Raw genomic sequence first — 19,611 nt, 5'->3', positions numbered from 1 at the left:
CAGCCTATATATTTACTCCACAAACTAACTCTACGAAAATGGAAAACAATGATAGATGGACCTCTCGAGTTAAGGAGAAAATCTAGCAAAACTTTGAGAGGACCAAGCGAAATATGATTATGTATTTTTGTTTAGCTAGTGACATTGGACATCAACCACACGGCAAACGCTAATACTTTTTCATATACTGTTTTCTTTCTTTGTATAACAGTTCTATCTAATGACATATTAGACAGGCTGTTAAACAAATCGTAAACTAATGAAGGTGCAGAATGTGAGCGCTGTGTGCTCAGGCTCTGGTGTTCTCAGCGCCGTCACAATAAAAGTCAAAACAACAAGCGCAGCTTACCTCACTTCATAGTTCCTACTTGTGGTGCAAATGCAACCAGGAAAACGGCCCTAGGGGAACTATTAGTTCTCGGGAACCACCCTGGTGGCTAGTTCCTAGAACTACCCAGTGTGAAAGCCCCTAATGTATGGACAAAAAAGCTGAAACATTCTTCAAAATATTATCTTTTGTGCTCATACATATCATTTGTGCTTTTGTGCTCAGGTTTTGGGTGAACTATCCTTTTAATTTCACTTGTTGTATTGATATTTGCACTTCGTCTCTTTATGTTGTGTCAGTTTAAATGTTGCCCCACAGGGCCTTAAAGAAACAGTATTTCACCCCCTCTGTATACTTATATCTGTATATTGCTGGTGTGACAATAAAGCTCTCTTGAATCTTGCATCTAATACTCCCTTTAGAAGTTGTGGGGAGATCAGTGGCTGCAGAGGCGCTATTTGCTTTCCCGTCTTCGGATGAGGATTGAGCTCTACACCCCCCACCCCCCACCCCCCAATCCTCTGCTTGTCAGTCCAGTCTGGGAGCCAGATGGAGACTATGGTAAAGTGATGCCCACAGAGGAGTAATTGCCTTTAATCTGTTATTGAGGGAAGCAGGATGAGACCCGCAGCAAGGCATGCCCCTCTGTGCCACAGAGAAAACACTGGCGGAGTTTCGTTTTAATGTGTGCGCGGATTTGTGTGGCACTGGTGTGTTTATGGTTAGTTAGCGGACTGAATTCGGGGGCTTGGCAGGATAACCTTGTCCTCCGAGCATTTTAATTACGCTCTATGATCTGACTCGGGGCCTGTGTTTAGTTTGGAAAACCAAAATCCAAATCCATATTTGAACGTCTTTTGAGTGTCAAACATTCCAGCTACAGATGCGAGCTTCCACAGACAACTAATTCACTTCTTATGTGAGTCTTTTACACTCGCCCTGTGCCGAGCGCCCCTCCAAAACAAATAGCGGACGCCTCTTGCCACCGCTGCCGAGAGTGTGTGTTTGCACTTATTTATTTAATAACTGTCAGGCTGCCTTGCGCTTCCCACTAAAACTTGGGCCTCTCGCAGGAGAAAGTGATCCGCAGATGACGACTCCCGATGAGATCCTGACTCGGTGTTGAAATTCAGGAATGATAAATGGTGTATTACGTCTGGGTAATATTGCGGGCTATCATTGGATAGAGCAGGAGCGCAGCGCGCGCTGCTTTCCCAGGGCAAGTGGAGCTCACTAATTGGCTGCCGTGTTGGGTGATTATCCGTGCCTTGCGCCCAGGTCTGTTGTGACTGGTGTGCCAGTGGACTAATCTTTCTTTAATTAGCTGACTCCGCAGGACTGACATGGGAGCAGGGGGCCGCTGTTTCACGGCCAACACGCTTTTCTGCATTCACACAACAGCTCCCATATATTCTCCCGCTACGTCCATTTGTACCCTTTTGATCTTCTTTTAAAGTTTGTATTGCGGCACTGCTAATGTTATTGACTCTGTATGATTAATCGCTCACTTGTTTCTCGCTTGTAGGTCGAATTGGATAAAAGTGTCTGCAAAACATAAATATCCATTTAAAGCCTGACTGAAGATGAGGCATCTGAGATTGGACATCTGGACTGAGGTCAACAGTAAATGTTGTTTGTCAATAGTTATTGATTCTTAATGATCTTCTTGAACTTCTTATTGAATTATTCATAAGAAGTCATTCGAGATACTGATATCTTAGTCCACTGATTGCATTTTCCCGGATTTTCGGTTGGCTTTTCTAAAGGTGCCTGATTGCAAGAAATTACTTTTTAATCATTGTTTAATCTGAAATCAATGCTGTCTATTTTTAACTGACCTAAACCAACTTGAACTCTGATTTTACATCTTACTGATTAAGTGATAACTTACGATTTTTATATGTAAGCTCTTTTCCATCAAAATTAAAACGTAACTTCTATTGTAATTGTCTTAATTTCTTCCAATTGTCCCATTGTAAAAATGAACCATATTTCATAATTTGATGTTTAAGTTTTTTTGTAATTGTGAATTTAAATCTCAAAATGAAACTTTATATCTCATAATTGACATTATACCTCACAATTGCGAACTTATTGCTCAAAATTGTGACAATGTATATCCCACAATTGTGACTTTATTGCTGCTCATAATTGTGACATAATATCTCACATGACTTTATATTTTACAATGTGACATAATTTATTATTTTAGAGTTTATTTAACAATATACTTTTTTATTTTTTACTCAAGTGGAAAAGGGCTTCCATACTTTTTTAGATCTACAAGCTTTTGAAGGTTTGGAGAATGAGTAATAATCAAAGCGACCATCTGCTTATCTAGCTTTGCTAACAAGCCACATGTGTAGCTTGCAAACTATTGAGCTTCATGATGAGTCTCGTTCTCACTCCAGAATTTGCTGGATGTTTATCACTGTGTTTACATAGTACCCTCTAACTTTAAAGTCAGTTTGATTGCCCCCTTGATTAAGCAGAAGATTGCAGCTTTTGAGAATTGGAAAAAAATTATATTCCCTACTGGAGAGACCAGGTCATTCAAGTCAGAAGCCATGTAAAAGTCATAGCTGTCAGTCAGGGAGTGCATCAGTTCAGGCAGCGTCTCACCTGCTGTACAATTTACGTGACACTCTCTGCCTAAATGTGATCTCTGAAGAGTTCTGCCGGTGCTAAATCTTCCACAAAGAGCGAAAGTCATTACCAGTAGTCCTGGGCCGTCTTTTTCACTTTTTTCTTCACAGTTACATTCCTTGTAGGGGTGAGAGAGGAGTCTCTGATTAACTCCCCACAAAGTGCCCTGCTCCCTGACCAAAATAAATATGGCCCCGTCATTCTGTCAGCAACTGTCTTCAGAGAGCAATATTTGAAACACCCCATGATCCCGCCGGCTTTTATATGGAGAATCCGTCGTCATTCCACAGGCATGAGCCATAAATGTGGAGTCCTGTGAAAGAGAGACTGGGGTGAGGGGATCTATCTATCTATCTATCTATCTGTCTGTCTGTCTGTCTGTCTGTCTGTCTTCACAATTACACAGTATAAATGGGGATTTATTGAAATATATAGCTGCTTTTATATTTTTTTATATATATTTTCCTTCCTTCTTTCCTTCCTTCCTTCCTTCCTTCTTTCATGCTCTACCAGTTGAGATACAAATTAAGGCAGTCCATGTTTATTTCACAATATACATTCTAGCGACAGTGACTTTCAGCTGTTATTTTGTCTCATGATAGCATCAGAGTTTTATTATTACTCAAATTAGGCTGCAGTCATTCATTGTTTGCCATTTGAATGTGGTCCTTCTGTCTTCCAGGCCTCTGCGTAGCCCACTGCAAGCCCTTCCGCAAGGCCCCACACATGCTTTCATCTCCACAGACGCACACAACAGCCGTACACACATCACACATGACAGGCAAGACACTTCCTCCACACAGCCTTCAATAAACATGCATTCATACATTCCCACACATAAGCACTAATGTATAAGCTCAACTTTTGATAGTGTGTATGCCGAGGTTCCGTTTCATGTACCCGCAATATCAGTGGGACACTGGCATGTCCAAGACCACCCCCTCTTCGGGGCTAGCTGGGAGCGGGGTATGACTTTCAACATCTGGTGCACAGTTGCACCAACTCAACCGCTAAAATCTTCTGTCCTCTCTCGGGCATTTTTATTGAGACATCACAGCTTGTAATCAGAGCCTCACGATACTGAGGGAAGCTGTGGCTTCTGACCCAATCACATCCAGCGGCTTGGACCAACGAAACAGACACCCAGACAAAACAAAGTGTCGTTTGCTGCTGAATGCATGTGTTTTTAGGTGTTTGTACATCCAAGCTTGCATACACCCAGCAGGGAATAGCCAAAAGAGACTGTGTCAATTTGCAATTGGGTAAATTCAACAAAATAAACAGATGGGCTGTAAATGGGCGTGTGCACTATTTGGAACTGAATTGAGAATTATTTTAACTTCCAGTTCAGTTCCTGAATTTGAATTGGTTTATTTCAATTAATAATTAATAAAACTAGCCAATTCTTTAGCCAATTAGTTCTTCAGTTCTTAAATCTGCCCAACCCTAGTTTTAAGTTAAAAATACCCTCAAATTTCCTATTAAAATGGTGCAGTTGCTCTGGGTAGAAACTCTAGTTTTCTTTATGCTGAATTTATGCAGATTTTATTCAGGACCGTAATTTCAGTAGTTGCCTTACGGCAGTGAAAGAAGTCCTCTTAGTATACCCCTCCCCCCCAACCTACCCACTTTTAGCTGGTTTGTTTGCCTCTCAATGTTCATCCAGGTCCCAAGTCCCCATATCCCAGTATTTATACCCAATTCCTGGATGTAGGACAAATCCCTGCTACCTCAAGTTACTTTTGGATCTTTTCCCTGACATGTTCCTGTTTTTCTAACCATTGCTGCGGTGTGAAACTCCTGACCCTGTTGGGCCTTGAAAGACCTTAGCAGAAGTACTGTAGTAGAACCAGGGGAATTACTGGCACCGGGGCGGCTCCATAGGTAGACGATAAAAGCTGTCAGTTTCACTCAGGTGAGTGGTTTTGGGTTGACAGGAACCTTTGTACCTAGATCCTCAAATCAATAAACACACCTCACAGCCCCATAGGCCCACAGATGCAAGCACAAAAGTTTCTAGTGCTGTTCTTTAAAGTCAAGTTGTCTCGAAAGGATACAAGCACACCATTTAGACCGATGAAAGCTCTTTGAAGGGAATTTCATAAATTGAGGTAAGGAAAGGAAAGCAGGCGTGACGCCCTTGACTTGAAGCATTTCACAGAGGGTCCCTGCCCTCGAAAACACACACTCGCACACTACTCTCTTCAGATTTAGTGTGTAAGCCTGTCTGATTTGGCACAGCTCGTCTGCCTCATGGGCACTTCCTCTTTATGTAGAAACCCGCTTGGTTCCTGGAGACACGAGGCAGATTTCCTCTCCGTTCCCCTTTGGAGATGGAGATTGAAGGCCTTGTTTTTGAAATGAGATATAAAGAACACATCATTGCTACACAATTTCCTCTTACATCCTCCAGAAGCGCCCCTGGGGAGCAAACAGATCTGAAACGGTCGGGTGTATAGCTCAGAAACACATATGGCCCAGACAGGGCTATGACAGGTACGTTCTCGACACAAGATGTAGCCTACAGGTTTGCTTTATAGTATGGCTGTGCCTCGGTGTGTATTTATATAAGGAACAGATTAGATTGTATGAATTTAACATGGACCCCTGTTTGAAAAGCCCCAGTGGTGGCGGTGGCCCCAAATGTTTCCCACAACTCCACAATAATGAATGTTCGCTCTCCTGCCAGGACAACCGCACATCGTGGTGTAAAATAGTTGTACCTCTGCATCCATATGTACAGTACATGAAAGTTTGGCCCCTATATAAGGGGGCTACGATGTTCTCATTTGCCATGACGCACCCACATATAGGCTGTACTTCCCATCACCCACAGCACTCGCAGGAAATGCAGCTTCAGGAGTGAAATCGAAAACAAATGTTCCATCAAATAGTTTGTGTAATTGTAGTGTGACGAGGTCACATCCTTGGCAAAGCTGTTGAATTTTTTTCTTCTTTTTTTCTTTTTTTTTTTTGTTCCATTTTCAGGACAAACATTTTAAACATACAGTACTCGTACAGTTGTGCACTCCCGGAGTGAGCGAAAAGTGATGGATTCCAGGGACAAGACATTTTCCTGCCGGTTTGTAGGTCAGCAAAGACAGAAGCCTTAATCATAAGCTAATTGTAGCAACCGTTTTTTTTTTTTTTTTTTTTTGTACATATAAACAAAAGATGTTCTTAATACACTAAACATTCCGATGTTAATCACAAAATGCCTGGGCGAGTAGAACAGCACATCAGTTCCTTTCCTCGCAATCCGATGATAGCTGATTTGATAAGAACCACTCCTGGTATATCATTCCTCCGTTCTATCAGCACGAAACAGATGTTTACGTAAATCTGACAGATCAAAGCGAGGCGCTGAAGTTTTGAATACACTTAAGCGACTCCAGAAAAACCAAATAGTTTTACCTCGGCTGTAGCCATCATTTGCCTTATCAGAAATGATTTATAAAATTGTGGCATGTGACACAAATTATGAATATATGGTATTCCCTTGATCTTTTTTTTATCATCCTACTGCCGTTTTCTCACTCCTGGTTGGTAATAGCATTGGATGCTTGCTAAAATAGCACAGAGGTTCTCTTTGATAAAGCTGTGGAAGCTTTTTATGTCGTTCGTCAGAAATGTAACATAACATTTAGGCAGTAATTAAATGAAACTAAAGCTAATTACGCCTCATTTTCTGAGGGACACAAGACTACAGCTCTATGTACTTATGCCCAGATGTGGGAGTGAGTCAGGCAGTGAGATAGGAGACCACAGAAGTTGTTTTGCAGCCTTCTCTATGGGTTTGCGGTGGCAGGCATATCAGCTTCTGTGTGTGGCGTAGAGGGCAGCTGGCATCGCTGTGGTAACTCGTAGTGGACATCACTCTGCAAGTCTGCAGGTGATTGACTGAATTCTAAATAGAATGATACATATTTGTAATCAGGCTACACATTGGTCAGAATAATATATCTGCCTTAATTAACATCTCTATGGATTTACTAGGTTTTTTTTTTTAATTATAAAACTTGAGACATTCTACTAACTATAAGTAGTCTCAGCCTTAGACGTCATACCTATGGACCGTTGATGCATACGGTGCACAAAATGGGAAACACTTCACTTCATCTGATTGGTTGAATTCTCCAGGATTTCCAGGAGACGTGCCACCTGGAAACTAAGCCGTTGTGACGCCAAAACGCTGAACAAGACAAACTTTGATTGGTTGCTTTACATGTCAGTCAGATGGGCTCTTGGGCGGTCCTTGGCCAATGAAAGCTGCTATGGAGTCCTGACCATCAGTCTGAAGGTCTGGCTACTTGAGACTAAACTATAAGTAACTTTGCAACTACATGTCAACTACCAGTCATTAGAGCATTAGTAGACTGACTTGCTCAATATCTGCTTACATTTTATTTTGATGGTCTCCCAACAGACATTCTACCGACTATAAGTAACTTTGCGAGTACATGTCAACTTATTCTACTAACCCTAACAGTTTACTACTCTAATGAGAGTTAGTTAATATGTAGTTGCAAATTAATGAGAGTTGTTGACATGTAGTTGCAAATTAATGAGAGTTGGTTGACATGTAGTTGCAAAGTTATGTATAGTTAGTAGACTGTCTAAAGTGGACATTTGAAATAAAGTGTAACTGTATTTGGGTCTTTTGTTTCCAGCTAAAATATTGAAGCATCCTTAAAACAAGAACACTTTTTAAGTTGTAGCACAATTCTTCAAGATTATATGACTTGGTATTCAACACTGCCCATTAGAGATTTGTTTTGTCTTGTTTAAAGCATAAATATCACTAATTTTGCTGGATTTATACTTGAAACAAAAAAAGCAGTTGGGCAATGGGTTAAAAAATGAATATTCAATATATATTCTCTGAAAAGAAGTTTCAGTGTGTTCTGCAATCTTGCTCCCAAAATAACTGTATCTTGTTTTCAGGATGCTTTGAAAGTTTTCCTGGAAAACCAGACAAAAATATTAATTATTTTTATCATAGGTCCTTTTATCATTCTTAATTTTTGATGAAATGCAGGCTAGATCAGCTGCTTTGCGGTTAGAGTACAGGCTGCAACATATTGAGCTACAGTGCTTATGTTGATGTACAATCATTTACACTATCATCTATAAAGTGACAAAAAATACATCAGTCTTAAATGATATCTAGGTCTGATCTGGGAAAAGTCTGGATGCATTATTTGTATTGCATTAAAGATAATGTGTTCAGACTTTTCCAGTTCAGCTCTGGCCCATGACCTGATAACAGCGCAGTAGTAACCATCAGATAAATCACTGCACCAGTCATGTGTGTTTTTGTGCTAAAGATGATGATCTAATGGTAGTGGACATATCATCGTGGATATCTTCAAAGAACCAATGCGGCACACTCACCTGCTCCTTAATCTCTCTACACTTCTACAGTTGAGCAGAATTAAGACAATAATGACCCATCTAATCTCAACATTAGCTTTGAGTTCGGAATGCATGTGTTTTAAATCATTCCTTCTGATAGTAAGCAGAGCTTCAGAGGGAGAGAGAGAAGAGAGAGGAGGGGAGAGAAGTATGATTCAGAGTAACCTTGTTAGGCTAAGTGACACTGTGCAGAGAAGCTTCTTGTCAGCTGGTTAGCAAGATGGACTTCTACCTATAAAGGATCGTCTTCTCAGGGAAGTGTTGGGGAAGCTGCTTTGAAACTGTAAATTAAGCTACAAGATAATCATAATTTACAGTAGTTACCTTTTTGAAAAACACTACAAGCTGCTACCAAAAAGTCACTAACTGCATTGAAGCTACTACACTGTAAAAAATGTCCGCCTATTTCTTTTAAAAACTTAACTTTTTCCCCGCCATTAACAGAATTTTCAGTCATTTATGACACCACGCTTTCCCACCATTGACGTAAATTTCCGGCAATTCATGTTTTCACTGTTATATGGTAGGGGGCGCTGTTACACAGAATCAGTACAGAATCTCTGGATCAAAACACAGCAGAAACAAGCGATAAAAGCATTGCTTATGCAAGTTTAAAATAACGCAATCATCAAACATTTAAATCAAAAACGTTACCGAATGAAATGTCTACTCAGGATGAGGTGTAGGACTGTGAAGCTCTGGGGGTGTTGATGGACTCGATCTACTCCATCTATGTTTTGATCATCGTTCCGAATGTAGTATTTGACAAAAATGCGTTTTTCTCAACTTTTTGTTCAAAATGCTGTTTTTTTTTTTTTTTTTTTTTTTTTTTTTAATAAACAATTTTAATACTATATTTGAAATACTACAATATAGTGCCACTATAATATTCCAATATAAAAAATAATAAAATGAAGAGATCATAAAATTAATTGCAGGGACTTGAATAAAATAATTTTGTAATTTATCTGATAATAAGCAGAGCCTTTTCTTTTCTTTCTTTTCTTTTCTTTTCTTTATTTTTTTGATCTCCTAACATCTGATGAATAACTGCTGCTATGATGATTATAAAAGGCACATCATTAAATTTGGTTAATTACAACATTAATTGCACCGGGGAATTAGTTCTGACCTTTGAAAAAAGGCATAATTTATAATTAGCTTAATTTATTTAGAAACAAGACATTATGAGACCAGTAAAACTGGATTGCAGTGGTAGTGCATAAAACATGGTTTTGTGCTGAAATGCTGTGTAAAACTGACACAACTGTTTAGTGAATTCCCCTTCTGTGTTCTGCCAGGTTCACTGGATCTCCTTCCAGACACATAGTCCACAGTGTAAGTCAAGGGGAGCTGGTTGCAGTTATGCATCTCTTCACAGCATTATAAATGTATGTGTTAGGAGGCCCTTAATGGCTGCTAATCCAATTTCTGCCACTGAAATCAAATCTTGCTGGCGCCAGTGGTCCTCTCCTTCACTCACAAATAATGACTTTGCGTTTGGTGTCTTTATGAAAATGATGGACCACCAAAACAGCAGCTTTATCATCTTTTACTTCCACAAGAAGCCTCATGCCCTGTTTTCCATTTTGTGTCTTTCCTCCTCATTCTCTCTTTAATTCTTCTGTTTTTGGGGGGTGGTGGGGGTAGTGGATGAGATTAAGGATCAGCAGAGAAGGCAATTATTAATTGTTGATCCCTTGAAAGATGAGAACGTTCGAAGCAGAAGAAGAACCTTCGCAGAGAGGCCCATTTACCGCTCGCTCGTAATGCTTTCCTGAGGTCAGGCATCGATTTCTTTAAACCACATGCTGTGCTGATAAGATTAGGTCTTTCGATTCCTGAACTACTTGAGTCATGCAGATGAAGTCACTTTGGGTTAGATTTTAAGGCTGGAAGGACGTCTTTTCATTTGGTCACGGGCCTCTTCAGTGTCTTTTCAGGAGGTCAATGCCAGGCCTAGATGGGATATGGGACCTTTTTATGCATTTTGCCACTATTTGGGCAGGAAAAAACTTTAAATACTTTAAATGAATTTAAATACTTGAACACTTTTTTAATTGTTAAGGAGAAGCCTTTTCTAATGCAGTCTAACAGGAATATATATATTTTTTTATCATTTCAAAGGATCAACATTACTGTATTTTGTTCTCATATTATATTATATTATATTAAATATTCAAATTAATTAACTTACAAATAAACATTAGAGAATATTGATATGCATTTGGCATAAAATATGTTATATATGTTTAATTTATTATATATTTAAGTATTCATATTTATTTATAATATTTATGTATATATATATTTATATGCATTTGTTATAAAAAATAATGTAATGTATAATTTAAAATATATTATAGTTTTATAATAATAATTATATTAATCATTATTAATAATTGAGCACCAGTAATACTTGATTATAATTGAGTACTAAATCAGCATATTAGAATGATTTCTGAAGGAACATGTGACACTGAAGATGGAGTAATGATGCTGAAAATTCAGCTTTGCCATCACAGGAATAAATTACATTTCCTGGGATTCAAACCCATGGCCTTGGTGTTGTTAGCGCCATGCTCTAGCTTCACAAGCATGTGATTAGAGTTTTTTATCTTGATAATAAAAAAAAAACCCCTAACATTTATTTGATATTATGTGGTATTTTGATGACATGAAAGAAAATAAACACATGCAGTCAGAGCCAGGTAGAGGATTGAAAGGAGAGAGTAATATGTCAAATCACGCGCTGAAGGAATTTGTGGTTGGGAGTGGAACTTCCACCCAGCGGTCTACCGTTTCACATTGCCAGGTGTTTCAGCAGATCATATCCATGCGTGTGGCAGAAACCAGGAGAAGAAAGAAAGTTATGAGGAAATCACGTGGACATACATTACAGAATGTGTTTCAGCTTACACCTGTGTTCTCTTTGCTTTGCTTTGCTTTCTTTTCTTGACACTCATACACTCATGGGAAAACTCTCTCTTTTGTTGCCAAGGAATGGTAATCAATTTTCCGTGCAGATATCGGAACATTAGGGCGCACACAAGCACACTGTTTCTGATTAGCACTAACTTGTTTATTTGTTTGATGCTGAAAGTCATGTAAAACTGAGTGTCTTTTGGCAGATGCTTATTTTATCTACAAAAGGAAAGCAATCAGTGTCGGAAAGATTTCTTTTTTTAATTCCACTGAAAAAAAGGAACCAGTGTTTATAGATAAAAACCATTCTGGCATATGTTTGCTTTCAGCTTTCCCAATCAGAAATGCTAAAACACATCAGTTTTTCCCCTCACGTCTCTTCGCGGTAATTCAAAATGTGGGGTTGTAGCGAAAGGCAGTGTTGTCTTGACCTCACTCTGTGAACCTTGCTAATTGAACTTGGCAATTAATTGCAAATATCAGATCAAAACTGAAAACACGGTCCTAATTCAAACAATCGTGTGCCTGACATCAATTCAGGTTGAGGCGCATTAAATAGTTGCAGACATCTTGATATGATTTTCCACTTCAGGTTTTGACCTGCACAGACACAAGGCTTTCAGTTAGTTTTGGTTGCCCTCTAGCTGTCAGTTATGAAATATTATGAAATTTCCAACAGCATTTTTTTTTCAGAATTCACAAATGAATGATGATTTGAACATCCAGTGGGATGTGTAATTGAAAAAGGTTACTTGTAGGAACTTCTATGTGACCCTATTTTCTTGAGACAGATTTCTGAAATTAAATCAGAGGCATTTCTACAGTAGATTCAACTGCAAATCTGACTGTTTTTTTTTTTTTTTTTTTTGATGAAAAAAAAAAATTAAAAAAGATGAAACCAGTCAAAAAAGGACAACCAGTTTACTGTATTTTGACCATGGCAAATATAGTACTGTCATAAACTATGGTATATAATACTCTGTCATACTAAATTACATCAACACACTTATGAACTGTAAAGAACTTGTGTGCACCAAAAACATGAAATTCCATTTTTTAAATGAACAAGTTCCATTTTTAAATGCACAATAAAAAAAAAAGAGGACATTTCCAAGGACACTTCCAGCTTAGGAAAGGCCACCAACAGTGTTGGGGGTAACGCATTACAAGTAAACACGAGTTATGTAATCAGATTACTTTTTTCAAGTAACTAGTAAAGTAATGCATTACTTTCCATAAAAAGTAACTAATTGTGTTACATAATTAGTTACTTTTTTTAGGGAGAAATGCAATATTGTAATGCATTACTTTTAATCCTTAAATGCATGAATGTTTCGCCAGTCATTCTTACATATTCGGGTCTTTAGCGACCCGGATCTATATCACAGATTGATTTCCACCTGTCGCGATAATATAAAACTTCCCTAATATTAGAATAACCATTACAGAAGAATAAAATAAAGCATATTTTGTTACCTTTTGGAGCTTGGGAGGGTTCATTTTGAGCAGATGTTTTATGCCATCATTACTATCCTCGTCAGAGCTCATTTCCCAGTACATTCAGCAAAAGATAGTTTTGAGAATATGTTTGAGATCGCCAATATGAGCTCATTCGCGATCTCAAACAAATTCTCAAAACTGTCATTTTCAGCATCTTTAAAATCAATATTTTGATCGGTGACAGCTTCACCAGATCCATCCAGTGAAAGTGACACTCATATTTGATTGCATTCAGTCCTTTGCTCTGCAGTAAATCTCTGAGCCATTTCATGTTTTGCCTATTCTTTCATTTTCTGTCTGAATGAAACGTCACTTCATCATTGTGTATCAGACATTGCCACCTTGTGGAATAAATATGAATTGCGCTTATTCCCTCATCAAAGATTCAATTGTTATTGTGCAGAAAAAATATATACTTACACTGATACACACCTCGGGTCGTTAGCGACTCTATACAATTTTTACAAAAAATGAATGGGAAAACAGGCATTCCTTTATAATTTTATGATTTTTTTTCTTGTTATATTCTTTGTAATGAATTGATTGAGGAATACTAAGTAGGTTAATGTCTAACTTTGAAAAATGAATGAGGAGGAGGGTAGTGAACGACGTCCCGGGTCGATAAAGACCCGAGGTATGCATTTAAGGGTTAAAAGTAACTTTCCCCAACACTGGCCACCAAAAACAGGGATCCAGGTACGTACATAAAAATATGTTCTCTATATTTCAAGTTAAGAAAGCGTTATTTCTGAATGTTCTCTGAATGTTAAAAAAATTGTTTTTGGGCTAACGTTTTCAGAACATTATTAAAGACCAGATAACTTTGAACAAACATTCTATTAACGTTACTGGAAGAATGTTTGTTCAGAATTTTGAGAGAACTTTGCCAGAACGTTAGCCAAAGTTCTGAGAACATTCCCTGTTAGCTGGGATCTTGGTAACTTGTAATGCCTTTGACAAATATTTACTACAATAGTCCTTTAGAAGAATCTGTCCTTTTGACTGATGTCTTTGAAATGATTTGATCAGCCAAAGAGGCATAGCCTGAGGTTTAGTTCTTTTCTAGTTAATCACACTGCTCTCCACTACTATAAACAGAACTTAATGAGACAGGATATTGTTCTAATGGTTGGGAGGAAAGAACATATGTGCTCTGGCCTGCAACATAGGTCTTTTTAATGTAGACCTCTGCTCTGTACTGCCATCAAATTGCACCCCCAAATTGATCGCATTGCAGACTGTTTATAAAGCACACAGTTTTGAATCAAAATGGCCTCTTAAAATGGAAAACGAAAAGATATTGCCTGTGGTCATTATGGACTTGCATATTGCGCCTGAGTAAATCCATTATAGCTCACTTGGAGCAATTGGAAGCGACATTTATCGAAGAGGTTCAACGGTTTCGCTGTTGCTGTAGTTTTTATGTGAGGCGCACGGAGATTCGGTTCAGTGAAATCGGACCCAGAGGGCTTTTCGAGGTGTTTCTGAAGGCATAACAAGCCGTCGTGTAAAGACAACATTTTTGCATTGTGCCAAATTGCGAGACCGCAAGAAATAAGGCCCAAAAATAGAACGATTGTATTAATTGCAGGAAATTACTGGTGGAAGATTAAGATTTTTTTTCTCATGCCACCAAAAGAGACCATTTTCTCAGGGTTGTTTCCACTTAAGAAAATCATTTTCTGAGAATTCACATCTAGGGGCTGGGAATGGCAATCGGGCAGCTGCGAGCGAGCCAAGAGCTGGGACCGTGTTCGAGAGAGAGGCCCCACTTGAGATAAAGTCACCACACATTATGCAGCCTTGCCTCATTTTGTGGTGCTAAATGGCCTGAACAAGTGCAATAATAAGACTGTGAGCCAGGCCTTGAAATACAACTATAGAAAGATTCTTTTCTGCAGCAGCCTGTATGTGAACCGTAGCACAGCTAGCGGAGAATGTGTGCCAGATCGGGATCCAGATACCACCCGGCATCCAAGTCTGACTCGTTTTTCCCCCTGCTGACAAATTTTCTGTGCCTCTCAGTCACACTTTCTCCTTCGAACGTTCACACACTCACACACACACTCAATCATACGCACCTCGTTATCTTATTTGCCACTGTTGGATTTAGCAAGCCACCCTTCGTTGTGTGCGATATGCCACACAGTCTTTCCCAGAATGCTTTGCCTGCGACACCTGGCTTGCATTAATTCTGGTCTGAGAAGCCTGGCTGAGAAGTGAACGAGTGTTATGCACTTTGCTCCACTGGAGTGTGAGGAGGGGAGAAGGGGTGAAGAAAGGTTCATTTGGTTTGGGGTTCTGCTTGTCTTTAAATCATTAAAAATATCATTTACAGGCAGTTAAAGGTCTCGCTTAGTATTTTAACCCTTTAAATGTCACTGCATGAAATGGTTATGAGACAAAATTGTCTATCTATCTATCTATCTATCTATCTATCTATCTATCTATCTATCTATCCATCCATCTACCTATCTATCTGAGATGTATTTTGTGAGACATTCTCATTCAAAAGGCTAGGATTTTCTTTTATGACATTAATACTTTTATTTAGGATTCATCTAATTTACCAGAAGTGTCAGTAAAGACATTTATATTGTTGCAAAAGATTTCTTTTTAAAATAAACGCTGTTCTTTTGAACTTTCTGTTCAACAAAGAATCCTTGTAAAGTATCACAGTTTCCATTAAAATATTAAGCAGCACTGTTTTCAACTTTGATAAAAATAAGAAATGTTTCTTCAGCACCAAATTAGCATATTATGATTTCTGAAGGAAATACAATGATTTATACAATGATTTTTGAAGGATCATGTGACACTGGAGGCTGGAGTAATGATGCTGAAAATTCAGCTTTGCCTTCACAGGAATAAAGTACATTAAAATATATTTAAATAGAAAACAGTTATTTTAAATTGTAATAATATTTCACAATATTACTGTTTTTGCTGAATTTTTTTTATCAAATAAATGCATCCTTGGTGAGCATAAGATACTTTCAAAAACATAAAAAAAAAAAAAATCTTACTGACCCCAAACTTTTGAACAGTAATGTTTGTTATGTTTTTAGTTTCAGTGTAATTTAGTTCAAACATTTCAAACAACCAGGTGGTTTCCTCCTTAATGACACAGAGGGTGGGGATTTGATTAGCCTGGCTTAATTATGCTTTTAAACATGAATATTAATCAATTTCCTGAAACTATTTTTCTTGATTATTACTCAAAAAGCCTTTAAGAAATTATTAAAAATGGGTGTAACATGTCATAATGGTTGCTATACCCCTAATCACGAATCAGAAAATGAGCAAATCAGAGCTGTACTTATTTTAAGTGCTTTGTTTGTTTGTTTGTTTTGGGGGGGGGGGGGGGGGGGGGGGTCTGTTTCCAGTCAACAGTTTCTAGAATTAATGTGTTTTTTCTTTCTTGTCCGTTTTGCTATAGGGGGTTCGGGGAAGGGCCCCCGGACCAAAGACCAAAAGAAGAAGTCCAACAAGCAGAGGCTGCGGTTCCGGGCCCAGAACCAACACAGCGACCACCTCGCCTCTGTTCGGGCTGCCCAGTAAAAAAAAAGAAAGAAAAAAAAAGACTTTACAATGGAACAAAGACCACAAAGCTGCTAGCCACGCTCCACACACACCTACCCAAATGAAAACACACACACACACACACGCATCCAAAGGGATTATTCATACTCATGTGGTCACACTGTGTCTCTGTGCCTCCTGCTGCTTCCCTCACCGGTGACACGTCCCCCCGACCCATGACCCCACTGTGATATCATGGAACACTACAGCAGCTGTTCATATAGCTCATATCTCGTCCTGTTTGAGGAGGAAGAAGAGAGAGACTGAGCTGGAAGCACAGAAAGCTTGGGCATGGAGACCTGGAGGAGTTGAACGAGCACAGAGTGGCGAAAGGAGCAGAAGAGATCGGAAAGGTTACGTGATGATTGACTGATTATGATGCCCTGAAAAACAAGAGAGAGACTTATCTGTATTTATGTACAATTTACACCATTCCCCTTCCTTAAAAATCAAGGCAGAGTGCATCATGTATGGCCTTTCTTGTCAAATAGGTACTTTGTTTTTCATAGCAATGTTGCAAACCATGCATAGTTGCGAAATTATTATTCTCAGCACAAGATGTTTACGTCCAGACCGCTTTATGCTTTAACTGTATATTGTGGGTAAGAATCTTAGTTGTTCAACTAGCATGGCCACAAACTCATGTGTACATAGTCGGTGAGTTTATCTAATAATGGTAACATTGATGATAAATATAAAAAAACCTTACTGTATTTTCAGTATTGACACCTTCAGCTTTTAAATGTGTAAAGGGTTATAATACCAGCTACAGTTAAATGAATTTAAAAAGAACAAAAAAGCTAAATAAAAAACATAGCCTCCACATAGCATTTACATTTATATGGTATATAATTGATTTATTTATTGATTCATTTTTTTATTATTATTATTATTATTATTATTTTTATGTTTGGTGAAAATTATGTCTCTGTACCTGATACTCCTCAGTGCTGAAGTATTCTTTCAACCACTTATAACAATACAAAATATCTCTAACAGTGGATACCGATTGTGTCTGATTTGCTGGTAAATGTTCCTCAGAAAATCACTGTGTAATCCTGGTTTAACATCTTGTACTTTTTGTTGATCACACATCCTGCAGCAGCTGAAGTATATCGTCAACTGATTGATAATGTGTATATTGTGTGCTATTAAAACGCAGTTCATGTTGCACTTCGTGCCCTTGTATGCTTTCAGAACCTCGCCAACCTCTCGTCAAGCCCTAAAGCTCTATTACGTAACATTTGTCATTTCACAGCACACCAACAGATATGGCCAATTGGCAGCAGAGAATAGAGCCATTATTGGAATGCGACATCATTCAGAGCAGCTGTAAGTCTTTCTGACAGGTGCAAATGGCATCACTCTGTCCGTCGCTACAGGCACTGCAACCACTTCAAACAACCTCTCAGAAAGAAAATGAATAAACATTTTCTTCAGGTAGGTTCTGCCAAAACGGTTTAATTTAAGTCACGGACAATTAACCTAGTGCTGTGTGCTGTATGCTGTATAATCGTTGCCTCTGGGGAAAAAACCAAAACAAGCCTGATCTTCCAAACAGACTCCATTTATCATGTACAAAGAGTCAGACAGCAGACGTCCAGATTCGAATGCACCTGTGAACCTAGAAATTATTTCCAGAAGGGAATAAGAAGCATATACAATAAGTAGGCCTACACAAAATGAACAAAATTTTAATGAAAACTAATAAATCATTTATTAATGGAATGCATTTTTTTTAATTAAATAATTTAACTTACATTTGAATTGAATGATCATTATTGATGTACATAGAGTCATATACTAATGTACATTGCATTAAATTTGAATTAAGTAGGAGAGAAATACGGCTGGTGCCAGAGGGAAAGTGTGAAAGATCTTTCCACAATTACTGTTAAGTTAACGTTGCATGTTTCACAGTTTTATGCGTTATCTTCATAAATATGTTGAAAGACACCTGGACAAAAATGTTGATTGAGACAAAAACAAATCAAAACTATGCTTTAAAACCTGTACAATTTGGGCCATCTTTGAAGTAGGAGTGGGGCCCATAAACTCTCCATAGTCAATGTATATGTAAACTTACTGTGTATAAACACCCATCTGCTGTGGGTTACAAGTTAATGAACTCCTCACAGATGTCACCTCGGGGGCCACACCATCACAAAACCAAACTGGAAACTTACAGTCAAGAAAGAGGCACACTGAAGTGTATTCATTAAAGAGAATAGGCTACCACCAAAAACAATAAAACGCTAGGTTACATAATTTTTGCTGTGTGTAGTTATATTATAATACAGTGGTGGTCAGAATTATTGGCACCATTGGTAAATATGAACAAAGATGACTAAAAATAAATCTGCATTGTTTATCCTTTTGATCTTTAATTCATAAAATTAGCAAAAATCTAACCTTTCATTGAAGGAAAAGAATTGAAAGTGGGGGGAAAATCACATTGTGAAATAAATGTTTTTCTCCAAAACACGTTGGCCACAATTATTAGCACCCCTAGAATTTTTTGTGAGTAAAATATCTCTGAAGTATATTCCTATTCATATTTACATTTTTTTTTTAGCACACCAGGGTGATCATGAACATGAAATTGTCCAGCCACGACTTCCTGTTCCACAGGAGTAAAAACATGAGGAAACACAAAAGCCAAATCCCTTAATCATTCATCACAATGAGTAAAACCAAAGGATATAGTTCTGATGTGCAGCAAAAGATTGTTGAGCTTCACAAAATAGAAAGTCGCTGTAAGAAAAAAGCTAAAGCATTGAAAATCCCCATTTCCACTATCAGGGCAATAATTAAGAAGTTCCAATCAACTAAAGATGTTACAAATCTGCCTGGAAGAGGACATGTGTCTAAATCGTCCTAATGCGCGGTGAGGAGGAAAGTTTGAGTGGCCAAAGACTCTCCAAGGATCACAGCTGGAGAATTGCAGAGATTAGTTGAGTCTTGAGTCTCAGAAAGCCTAAAATAATTATCAAACAGCACCTACATCCCCACAAGTTGTTCAGGAGGGTTTCAAGAAAAATCCTCTGCTCTCATCCAGAAACAATCTCCAGCATATTCAGTTGTCAGACAGGACTGGAACTTCAAACGGGACCGGCTTCTATGGTTAGACGAAACTAAAAAAAGAGATTTTTTTAGCAGCAAACCCACCAGATGGGTTTGGTGCACACATGGATAAAAAGTACCCCATGCCCATG

At 38.3% G+C, this 19,611-nt stretch overlaps 1 protein-coding gene across 2 annotated transcripts in view; it reads left to right on the top strand.

The window, feature by feature from the left end:
- rspo2 (R-spondin 2) overlaps positions 1-17,569 on the top strand; it is a 61,094-nt gene extending 43,525 nt beyond the window's left edge. For both annotated transcript variants that reach the window (XM_051865499.1, XM_051865500.1), the window contains exon 5: positions 16,254-17,569. In XM_051865499.1, the coding sequence (XP_051721459.1) occupies positions 16,254-16,375 (122 nt within the window). In that variant the 3' untranslated portion in view covers positions 16,376-17,569. The remainder of the gene's footprint in view (positions 1-16,253) is intronic.
- Positions 17,570-19,611: the final 2,042 nt, after the last annotated feature.

Source organism: Ctenopharyngodon idella, chromosome 16 (assembly GCF_019924925.1).
Source record: "Ctenopharyngodon idella isolate HZGC_01 chromosome 16, HZGC01, whole genome shotgun sequence".
NCBI classification, from domain to species: domain Eukaryota; kingdom Metazoa; phylum Chordata; class Actinopteri; order Cypriniformes; family Xenocyprididae; genus Ctenopharyngodon; species Ctenopharyngodon idella.
The sequence above is the reverse complement of the archived record's forward strand: the minus strand, read 5'-3'. Positions and strand labels throughout refer to the sequence as shown.